At 46.3% G+C, this 12,088-nt stretch overlaps 1 protein-coding gene across 1 annotated transcript in view; it reads right to left on the bottom strand.

The window, feature by feature from the left end:
* Positions 1-1,233: 1,233 nt before the first annotated feature.
* STK3 (serine/threonine kinase 3) overlaps positions 1,234-12,088 on the bottom strand; it is a 349,379-nt gene continuing 338,524 nt past the window's right edge. The window contains exon 11 of the mRNA XM_040354769.1: positions 1,234-2,694. Coding sequence (XP_040210703.1) covers positions 2,536-2,694 — 159 coding nt within the window. The 3' untranslated portion in view covers positions 1,234-2,535. The remainder of the gene's footprint in view (positions 2,695-12,088) is intronic.

Genomic DNA, 12,088 nt, shown 5'->3' on the forward strand with positions numbered 1-12,088 from the left:
GACACTTACCTGTACAGGGCCGCCTGCAATGATGGCAGCCGAGGTCGAGCAATCGTTCGTCCCTCAGCTGCATCCGCTGCCATCCTCGGTGAGGGAATCGGGAAGTGAAGCGTTGCAGTTTCACTGCCCGGTTCCCTACGGCGCATGCGCGAGTAGCGCGGCACACCGTCACTGGTCCCCACTCTCTCCTGGTAACAATGCGTTTCCCAGAAGACAGTGGGGGGTGCGGGTAGGGGCGTGACTGCCACAGGAGTGTATTCCCGGAAGTAAGTGCAAATACCCGTCTTAGACAGGTATCTGCACCCCCCTCCCCCTGAAAGGTTCCAAATGTAACACCGGGGGGAGTGTTCCAAAAAGCGGAAGTTCCATTTTTGGGTGGAACTCCACTTTAAGAGTGTTTGCTGCCTACAAGATTGGAGTGGCTGGACTGCTGGTCTAATCTATACCTAAAAACAGTGTAAAACTGATAGTAGTCTTCCTTTACTGTGTAAAGAACCTGTGAGTATATAAAAAAATTACAAAGCTAGCTAAATACAACAGGTAGCTATCAACACATTATTACTGCCTCAGGTCGGAGTCATCTGAATAGCAAGTTTCTCAAAGACATTACCTAGGATAAACATAAACCCCACCTACCCACACTGCAATGCCTAGACCTGCTGATCGGTAACTTTGGCTCTGTGCCAATCATTGCATCATGGGAGGTGAACTAATATATGCTAAAATGAATTGTTGGAGTATCTGGCAAGCAAGTTTATGCAGTAGCAAATAAGCGCTGACAGCTTCGCCATTTCATTTCCTTTCACAGGTTTACATACTGTACCTTAAAATTTGGCAAAACAAAAAACAAACTACTTGTATCCATAGAGAAATGGTGGAAACCAACTAATCGAAAATACTGGAATAAAAGGAAGTGGCTAGTTAAAGTTCACATTTTTTTTCAGGTATTAGGGAAGGTTTTTGACAGAGCTGATGTAGCAAGAACTACTAATGAATGGATAAACAGATATGATTTTGGAAAGTTGACTAATAAAGTCAACTTAACGTAAAACCAAAAAAATATTCCTGGAAGAACCCAAGCCAAATGGAGGAAATACACAACCCCTCTACGTGCGCACGCACACACACCACTTTGCCTTGTGTACATAACCTCAATATCCATGCAGCATACTTTGGAGCATGCTCAACGATACTGCGCCTAAAGTCAATGAATATGAGGCCCAACTCAGAACGAAAAGTTATTTTGGTCTATAACAGCCAATCAGGTATTTCTGTTTATTATCCCATACTGCAATTGAAACAACATTTTGAAATCTGATTTTTGTTGTTGTGGGTAACACAATTAGATCTCCTGCAGAGACATGTGTGCATTATACCCACTTATAATAATGAAAAAAAATGACTAGAATATCCTGAGGACTGCCTGCAAACAAATGTCTACACAATACAAACATCACGTCAATCGTCCTAATCAATGACGGGATAAAATACCTCTCTCAGAATAGGGAATGAAGGCAATAGGCAACCCTCAAACCTGCATAGAATACAAAGATTTAGAAATATGTAGAACAAGTAGGGCTATGTAAACCCAACTGGAGGACAGGGAAATATTTCCTGCTTATAGTAATCATTTCCCTCCCCCCCCCCCCAATAAAAACCAGCTATACCAGTTAAGGAGTCAACACTGGTTTCAGCTACGGATGGATGCTTTCAGGTATTAACACTCAGTGCCTACTTATAAATCTAGGGGATCCCAACTGCAAGCACTACTACTAGTATTACTGGTTCTGCCAATAACCCCAATTCCACAAGCGTTTCCCTCCTCTTGCTCCATTTTCCCAAAAGATGAAGTGAGACCTCTCTGCAGTGGTTGCAGCATTTGGACGTACCTCCAAAATCAGAAGCAGAGACCTCAAAATAAAAAAATCCATAATAGGTACAGGAAATCTCCAGGAGATAATACCTCCCCAAAACAAGAATAAACTGACCCTCTAATAAGCATAAGCACGGAATACAGTTTGGTCACTAATGTAAGTTACACTCAGATGTAACACAAAGAAATAAATAGATAAGTTGTAACTTTTAAGGCAAATTAACATTCACCAAGGTGCAAACACACGTCCCTGAAATATTGATATGAAAGAATATTAAAAGACTATGCTGGCTGTTATCTCCACATATATAGACGTAGGTGATCTGCTTGTAAGAGTTCTTCCTCTCCTGAATCTGAGAGTCCTATTCACCTGTATCAATAGAACATTCACAGACAGGGATCCACTATATAGGCAAACAAAACTGATGATAGGATGGGAACAATGGGAAGAATGTGTAGAGCTTAAGATACTACTCACAGCCCTGCTTTACAGATTGAGAGGAAGAGAACATTGTTAATGCCTGTGCAGAGATAAAACACATGTTCATAGTTTTGTTGGGAAAAGCATTTGTGTGAGGTGACCACAGGTTTGAATTGAGAAGTTTCTAAAAAGCACTCAAGTCCACGTGTGTATAAGGTTTTTGGGAACAGAACAGCCCTTGTCAGAAGTTCTGCTGCCTGCGCTTTTTGGCGTCCATAGCATCCAGGATGGGTTGCCTCTTTGCCGTGTACCTCTGCCGCAGTTCCTCAATTTCACGTTCCATCATAGGGTCCAAAGCTTTCAGTCTCATCTGCAGCTCCTCGAAGCTGAGATTCTTGAGCTGCAGGCAAAATAAAGAAGCAAATGATTAATAAAGTAACAAGGATATCCTATTATCTTATTCATAGAAAAAAATACAATGGAATAAGATTTTCTGAGAAAGTACGGTATATCACTATATCAGGACACAGATGACAAATCATCCATAGTGGCATCTGTCATCCCTATATAAAAGAGCTCTGATGTTTAAGATAAAATAAACATTAAGTCTAATTGAATTTCCTGCGGCTCCCCTGACAGCAGCCATTTCTCATGTGATACTGCTGGAATTCCAGAATGTCAGAGACGGAGGAAAGCTAGTGTGCGGTCATCTGCTGAAAAACCATGAATGTTCTTGAGTGCGAAAGCGAAGGGCTTTACTGAATTACATCTGTGAAGACCATTGTTCTACAGTAACCCATAACAACCAATTAGAATTCCCATTTCTTTGGCATGCTTCGACTGATTCTGAAGGACGATGCTCGACTGGCTGATACACGTTGTTGCACTTCACCGTTGTTGGCACCATCTGCAGAGTATACACAGTATAGATGCTACACCAAATTTCTGGCTACCATTTGTGAAGATAATTTGTATCAATGCTAAAAATAAAAGATTACAGCCTTGGGCTTTCTGCGAGCACCCTAATTCAATTAACTCCTAGAGGACCAATGCCAGAATAAAACAAAAAGTTTGCTTGTCTTCTAAATGGAATCTGCTTAAGTATATAGGGCCATATTCTTGTACATTTTAGGTGGGCGGCGCGTAAGCCATTTACACTACGTCGCCCCAACCTACAGGAGCAAGTGCTGTATTCCCCAAACACTTGCTCCGTAGTTTGCGGCGGCGTAGTGTAATTGGCCCGGCGTATCCCCGCGTAAATCCAAGGGGGCGGCTTGTATTTAAATTAAGCGCGCCCCCGATTCGAACGAACTGCGCATACGCCGGGCTTAAAATAGCCCAGTGCGCATGCTCCAGTTCTCGGCGTAAAACGTCAATGACGCCGACGTGTGCGTCTTTGACGTAAAGTCGTATTCAAGAACGACTTAGGGAAACGACGCACCCGACGAGAAAAGACGACGCGGACCCGACGCCATAGTTAACATGGCGTACGTGGGACTGGCGTAAGGTTACCCCTCATATAGCAGGGGTAACCTTACGCAAACGACGTTAGCGACGGTTACGCGACGCAAATTCGTTCGGGAATCGGCGTATCAGGCTCATTTGCATAAACAAATGAGACTTGAACGTAAACGCCACCTAGCGGCCGGCTGGGTAATTACATTTAAGATCCGACAGTGTAAGTGACTTACACATGTCAGATCTTAAGCGTATCTATGCGAAAATGATTATAAGAATCACTCGCATAGATACGCGGGCCAAAAAAGAGAGATACGACGGAGTATCCTGAGATACTCCGTCGTAACTATACTCAGAATATGGCCCATATACTATATTTATTCAGGTTGCACCAGTGCAGATACTAAGCATTGGCACTAGTACTTGTACGAATGCTCCGATAACGAAAACCAATAACTTTATGGTGCAATTTGAGCCCTTACAAAACCAATGGACTCAAAATGCACTGCAAAGAATCACATGTGATTTGAACAGGAGTGCGGTGCGATTCCTGTCCAAATCACATGTGGTTTCCCGCATCGCTCTTGTGTAAACCCAGGCTGGTCATAGTGACTTCAGCCTGGGTTCAGACAGGAGAGGAGCAGGTAAACGCATGAGATTCAAACAGGAATCACACCGCATTCCTGTTCAAATCACATGCTATTCTTTGCAGAGCAATTTGAGTACAATCATTTTGTATGGGCTCAAATTGCACTACACCGTATTGGTAATTGGTATCAGCGAGTACTCGCTCTTAACCACTTAAGGACCGCCTCCTGCACATATACGTCGGCAGAATGGCACGGCTGGGCACAGGCACGTCGCCTTTAAGAGCCCAGCCGTGGGTCGCCGGCGCGCGCACGCACGCAACCCGGTCCGAAGCTCCATGACCGCGGGAAACCCACGGACCCGATCGCCACCGGTGTCCCGCGTTCGGTCACAGGAGCTGAAGAACGGGGAGAGGTGTGTGTAAACACACCTTCCCCGTTCTTCACAGTGGCGCTGTCATTGATCGTCTGTTCCCTGATATAGGGAAAGACGATCAATGACGTCACACGTCCAGCCCCCCTACAGTTAGAAACACATATGAGGTCACACTTAACCCCTACAGCGCCCCCTAGTGGTTAACTCCTAAACTGCAATTGTCATTTTCATAGTAATCAATGCATTTTTATAGTACTTTTTGCTTTAAAAATGACAATGGTCCCAAAAATGTGTCAAAATTGTCCGATGTGTCCGCCATAATGTCGCAGTCACGAAAAAAATTGCCGATTGCTGCCATTAGTAGTAAAAAAAAAAAACTATCCCCTATTTTGTAAACACTATAAATTTTGCGCAAACCAATCAATAAATTCTTATTGCGATATTTTTTTTACCAAAAATAGGTAGAAGAATACGTATCGGCCTAAACTGAGGAAAAAAAAAAAAAATTTATATCTTTTTTGGGGATATTTATTAAAGCAAAAAATATAGATTTTTTTTCAAAATTGTCGCTCTATTTTTGTTTATAGCGCAAAAAATAAAAACCGCAGAGGTGATCAAATACCACCAAAAGAAAGCTCTATTTGTGGGAAAAAAAGGACGCCAATTTTGTTTGGGAGCCACGTCGCACGACCGCGCAATTGTCAGTTAAAGCAACGCAGTGCCGAATCACAAAAAGGGGCAAGGTCCTTAAAGGAGTTGTAAATAAAAAAAAAATGTTATGCTGAAATTACTGTTTACAGGGTATAGAGACATAATAGTCAACTTATTCCTTTTAAAACCGATTAAAAATAGATAAAAATCAATCATATAATGTACCTGTAGTTTCTAGTTTAGTTTTTGCATGTTGTTTCCTGCCTCTCTGCTGTACAGAGCCACAGAGCCAATACAGGGCAGTGATGGTTTTGAAAACGAAACTGATTGGTGCTGAGGGGTTTTAGACACACAGGGGCAGATCCACGTACCTTGGCGCATTGTTGCGTCCGGCGTAGCGTATCTCTGATACACTACGACGCCGTAACTTACATCGCATTTTCCTTATCCTGAAAGAATTTGCGCCGTAAGTTACGGCGGCGTAGTGTAACTTTGGCGGCGTAAGGGCGCGTAATTCAAATGGATGTGATGGGGGTGTGTTTTATGTCAATACGTCTTGACCCGACGTAAATGACTTTTTTTAACGGTGCATGCGCCGTTTGTGGGGGTATCCCAGTGCGCATGCTCGAAATTAACCCGCAACAAGCCAATGCTTACGACGTGAACGTCATTCTACGCAAAGCCCTATTCGCGAACGACTTACGCAAACGACGTAAAAAATTCAAAATTCGACGTGGGAACGACGGCCATACTTAACATGGAGTACGCCTCATATAGCAGGGGTAACTATACGCCGAAAAAAGCCTTACGGAAACGACGTAAAAAAATTAGCCGGCCGGATGTACGTTCGTGGATCGCCGTATCTAGCTAATTGGCATACTCGATGTGGGAATCGACGGAAACGCCACCTAGCGGCCAGCGTAAATATGCACCTTAGATCCGACGGCGTACTAAGACGTACGCCAGTCGGATCTAGCACAGCTTCAGGCGTATCTTGTTTTGTGGATACAAAACAAAGATATGCCGGAGCAAACTAGAAGTTATGCGGCGTATCAATAGATACGCCAGCGTAACTTCTTTGAGGATCTGGCCCACAGTAATCACACCTCCTTGATTATACCTCAGACAGGAGGTTCATATCTTATGCATTATCTTTCTTTAATAATGCCCATAGCAGTAATACAGTAAACATTTATTGTAACTTAAAAGAAAAAATTCAAAGAACTACCCTTCCCAGCAGTCCCTGGGCCAGCGTAGCCCCTCCCAGACCGTAATCTATATAAGGGACTGTCTGAGGTAACCTATTCCTCTTTCTTTCTGCTCATGGCAGAGCACACAAGATAAGTATTTCATGTACCTTTATTATTTACAGGATAGGTACTTCTTGTATCTTTATTATTTACAAGATAGGTTTTTCATGTACCTTTATTGTTTGATTGTATATATGGTCTCTGATACCGAGTGCCCCGGTGTCAGGTGATTTTGTTCAGCCTTGACTGATATGTTTGAGGTATTGTGGAACATGGGGAGTTTCCCTGGAATTCCTCCCTGATACCGAATGCCCCGGTGTCAGGTATTTTGTCGGAATTGATTGTTCTGTAGTTTTTGGAAGATGTGGAATACTGGGGGTTCTCCCTGCTATCCCCCTTTTCTGCGCTTTATATCTGTCTGCCTGACACCGGAGCGGTGTCAGGCAGATATGTTTGAGAGGCCACGTTTGTTTGTTTCCAATTCTTTGATTCTTTGCTCGGGTTTTTTCCCTTTCTTTGACGCCGGAGCACTGGGGCGTCCGTGCGGGATCCGCGCTGTTTTTCATTCGCTCCCTCGGCGGGCGCCATGCCTGGGCAACTGTCCCCCCCCCCTCCCTCCCCGCGCTCAGGTGGGGGGCGGGGTCTCCGCCGCGGCCGCTCCTCTCCTCTCTTTCGGTGCCTCTTTCGGTATCGAGAGCGAGACGGGGAGAACGGTTCTCATCGACCATTCCGTCCCTCACAACCTCGGGCCAATAAGAACTCCAGAGGCCTCTGGAGTTAGAATCTCGTCAGGCTCCCCTCACACCGCAGGATGTCCTTCCAAGCGGTGTCGTAGCCAGGAACCTGCTGCTGTTTCACCATGCTTTCAACCACTAGATGGCAGTACATCTTTTCAGATATATATATATAAATATATATATTTCATTCCAATGAATCAATATCGCCCAGAGGCGATTCAGTTCGCATGTGCCGCGCTATATAAGTTTTTCATTCATTCATTCATTCAATATCTAATAAATAAATAAATAAATAAATTAAATTAAATAATTTAAATAACCGAATCTACAATAAATAATTCAATATATACTCAAATTATATTTCTGGGGAATTTATTCCCTAGAACATATACCTTATTTATCCTAATAAATAAATAATCAATATGTAGATAGATCAATAAATCAATACATTAAATAAAGAAATTATAGCATGTTTATCTCCGGGGAATTTATTCCCTACAACATACTCCTAATAAATAATGTATTAAATAACTATCTAAGGATTGAATGAATAAATACTTTTATTATTAATGATATTATTATTAATATATATTATTACTTATAATATATAACTAAATCCATTATTCAATTTTACAAATAATAAATTATAGATGGATTATACAAATTATATATTCATTATATAAATAAATTATACAAATATGTATAAAAAATTGTATTGAATTGTACAAAGATTCTACAATTTAATGAATATCATGGCATTGTTCATGCCGGTACCCCGGATAGGGTGGACACAGTCCTAGGAGGCCAAATCTCAACAGTGTTACACAGTTGCCAAAACTGATCGGTAGACCAATCTTTACGACCATGGCGTCGGTTACCCCCGCCTGCACACCATATGCCCGGACCATCCGGCAACGGTCTACCGCCCCTGAGAAGGGCTGGGCGTTCCAAAACGCTGCCACGTTTCTGTGGCCCTTGACTCCCCGACAGGGGAAGTAAATAATATGTCCCAGGCAGTACCCTACCCGGACTGCCGACCCACTGCCCTCCCAGACTCTGACCGACCCCCGAGCCTCGGGGAGATGCACATGCAGAGGCAGCGATCCGTTAGACGGACTAAGCCAGACCCATTCGTGGACTCTTCCAGAGTTGTCCGCGGAGTCTGAGGCGGCTAACACCTTGAGTCTGAGGTTGTAGATGAGAATGATGATGAGTGTTAGGGCAGTGGGCACATGGCGCTCTATGACGACGCCAACCCTGTTCCCAGGGTGACACTCTATGGATTCTCGTAGAGAGCCATTATAGATCCGGGGGCGATATGCCATCCACACTCCGATGACTGGGCACCTCCGCCCGAGGTGATCCAATATATCACATAATGGACCCGGAGATCGGTCGAAAAAACTCACCGAATCATTTTCAGGGCGTAACCCCCTTCCTTTACCATTTATGGCTGTGCACACTCCCGAGGTGAACCCCATACCCTGGGGGTATCCCACCATACACGGGAAATCCCCCAAGCTGGGAATAGAGAGGTCCTTCGGATCATACAGACCAGGGCCTTGGATCTTTGGGACCTATCACCATCATCCCACACCTTAGTGAGCAGGCCACGCCGCTGAACAGCCGACTGACCTGTCCCAAATCGGGGCTGGGCCCAACGGGCGGTCGCCTCCTGGGATGCGTGGACACTACGGGTCCGACTGGACACCGCCGCTCGAATCTTAACGTGGCTTGTTCCCCAGCTGTCTCACCTAGCCGAATCAGACCCCGGTCCGACCACCGAGGGCAGGCTAGTCGGGATCACACTGATTAAGATATTCCAAGACGGTAGGGCTCTATTCCATCCCGGATGAGCCCAAACGTCATCAAAGTCTAACACGGTACAGTGCCGGTCTATCAGGATTATAGGACCGGAGATGGACCTAGTCCCTCTTTCCTCGGTCTTCAGACCTGAACACCCTAATAGACAACGAATTGCAGGGCCTCTGGTTCACCCAAACGATAGTGGAGACGGACCCGCTCTCCCCGGGTTTCCCCAACAACTTCTTCCTGGTCAGGAAAGGAGGGCGGTTATCGCCCTGTAGTAACTTGAGAAATCTCTCGTAATTACCGTATACAGTGACGACATTCTGCGACACAAAGGGTGAGGTTGATTATCTACTTGGACGACCTACTCTTAATGGCTCGTACCCCTCGCCTGGCGAACGAACACGCCTCCGGGACAGTCCCCCATAGATCACGGGGAATCTATCCTCTCCCCATCTCAGGAGGTAGAGTTTTAGGGTTCTTGGTGGACACCAACCTAGTGCTCCTTCGGCTACCCATGACCACTTGGCCGCCATCTGCACGAGGTCAGTATCGTGCTGGGCTAACGACGGGTATCCTTACGCGGACTGGCTCGCCTGGTCGGCCTGTTTCCGGCGTTAATCCAGGCCATTTGTCCAGCTTCTTTTCACTATCGAGACCTTCAGAGTCTCAGTCCCTACGTCTTTGCCAGGGGCTTCACTGTGCAGACGTCGTCACTCTGGACACGGAAGCCATAATTGAACTACGGTGGTGGCTACGTCAGGTCGACAGACGGCACGGCAGGTCCACCTGCAACTCCACGACGGATTCATCTTGGAATAGGTTGCCAACCACCTCGGTTGGGGTACTCGATGCGGTCCCTCGTCCACAGGAGGGGCGTGGCCCACAGCGGAGTCTCTGCTGCACGTTCACACGTGGAAATCCTGACGACCGTCTTGCCATCAGGACTCTAATGCCACACACGTCCACCTACGGTGTGTTCTTGCGTATGGACACCGTATCCGCGGTCCAGTACGACCTTCGCTTGGGGGGTCCTTGACCCAAAATCCTAACGGATCTAGCAAGATCTCTGACATTTCTGCCTGGAACGCGACATCGTTCCAGCTGCGAAATGTACCCCAGGCACTTCCGCTATGGTGTTAGATTGGAATTCTCGTTACCCGCCCAATTCCATCGACTGACGACTGCACCGGTCAGTGTTCCTGGCCCTTGCTCCCTTATGGGATCCTTTCTCTCCCCAGTCTGTACGGGGATCTGCACCCTCTATTCACGACGCACGTCCTACTTCTCTTCGCATGGTTGGGTTTTCGGGGTGTCGGTCACGGACAGCGACCTTTTCTTTTATAACGGGGGTTCCACTTGCCTTGATCTAGGCCTTGGGACTAGATATACATTTCGATCATCCGGAGGACTCTGGGTTAGTTGGTGATCAACGACAAGTTAACCTCATGAAGGTGTTCGTCTGAGATGACCAACTACCTGGTGGACTCGTTTGAGTCCGGGAGGTCCTATAGCTCCCCTGCGCCTTCCGCGCTGCGAACTCGGACTACCGCTCCCTTGTAGACTTACTACCGGTGGGATAACACCCATGGTGTACCGACTTAGTAAGCGTTAAGTTTCAACGCCCATCACACCCAGGGTATCAACGCTCTTGGGAGGTGATCAGTGGTCCTGACCATGCGCCAGGACTGGGGGGACAATCTCACTCTGTCGGAGGTTATTGTCGTTTGAGCTACTGCCCCCTCGTGTCTGATTCCGTCAGACGCATATCGGGTGTCACGACGTTGGCCATTCCAGGCGTCGGATCCCGCCTCGGAGAGTCGGGGTTTTTCTGTCGTGCGTAGGACAGCGGCGGGACTTCATCGGTTTTTTCTACCCGTTCTTCCCCGCACATCGTACTCTGTTGTCTACGGATTTCTTAGTCCTTCACAGTCCCACTGCGATCTTCGCATCTCTTCCTACTCCTCATTCCTACGCTAAACCTCAGTTTCCGGTTTCCTCAGCTACGCTAGCCAGAGGGGTACGATCAATCATGGAAATGGCAGGGTCTTACGTAACCCCGTTGGGCGCCCACCCCTCCAGAGGAGCGGTGGCTCCTAGGTCATCACCCCGGGCAGCTCCCTATAGGATTTACGGCTAGCGGCGGACTGGTAACCACGATTGCTTTCCGCCAATTCTGCTTGGATCGGAGGAACACATATCTATATCAATTTTGTAGTTGTTTCATTTGTTATCATCTATATATGCATTGTTATAGCTTTGAACTTGCATAAGATATGAGCCTCCTGTCTGAGGTATAATTCGAGATTTTCCTAGCTTGTGACGGAAAATATTGATTATATGAAGACAGGAGGCGAGTATCTTCCCTCCCGACCCAACCCTGTCACAAGGTTGTCTCTCTCTCGTTCTAGACTGTTGAACCACACACCCTGCAAGTCGGAGGCTGGTACGCCCCGGCAGTTCGTTTTCACTAACCCCGTCGGGATTGCTGTTCCGTTTCGATCCATGGGTTTAGTTCACCGCAGATGGAGGCTCCTACTATGTTCCAGATCCGGAGTCGGGATGCCGTTGACTGAATCCGTTGGTCCATGTTCCTGAAGACGACTGACCGGTCGGCTCCGAATGGTTTTGGTTTTCCTATAGTCCCCGTTGGGATGAAGTTGGTCCGGATGAAGTTGGTCCGTGTTGGCCTTGTCCTTTCGTTTCCTCCAGATTCAGATGTTGTGTTCCGGTCGGAAGGTTCCCGGCAGCCGCGGAGATGTCTAATTGGACTTTCGGTTCCTGTTTACACTAATTCGCATGAAGAAAGAGGAATAGGTTACCTCAGACAGTCCCTTATATAGATTACGGTCTGGGAGGGGCTACGCTGGCCCAGGGACTGCTGGGAAGGGTAGTTCTTTGAATTTTTTCTTTTAAGTTACAATAA

Source organism: Rana temporaria, chromosome 5, assembly GCF_905171775.1.
Source record: "Rana temporaria chromosome 5, aRanTem1.1, whole genome shotgun sequence".
NCBI classification, from domain to species: Eukaryota; Metazoa; Chordata; class Amphibia; order Anura; family Ranidae; genus Rana; species Rana temporaria.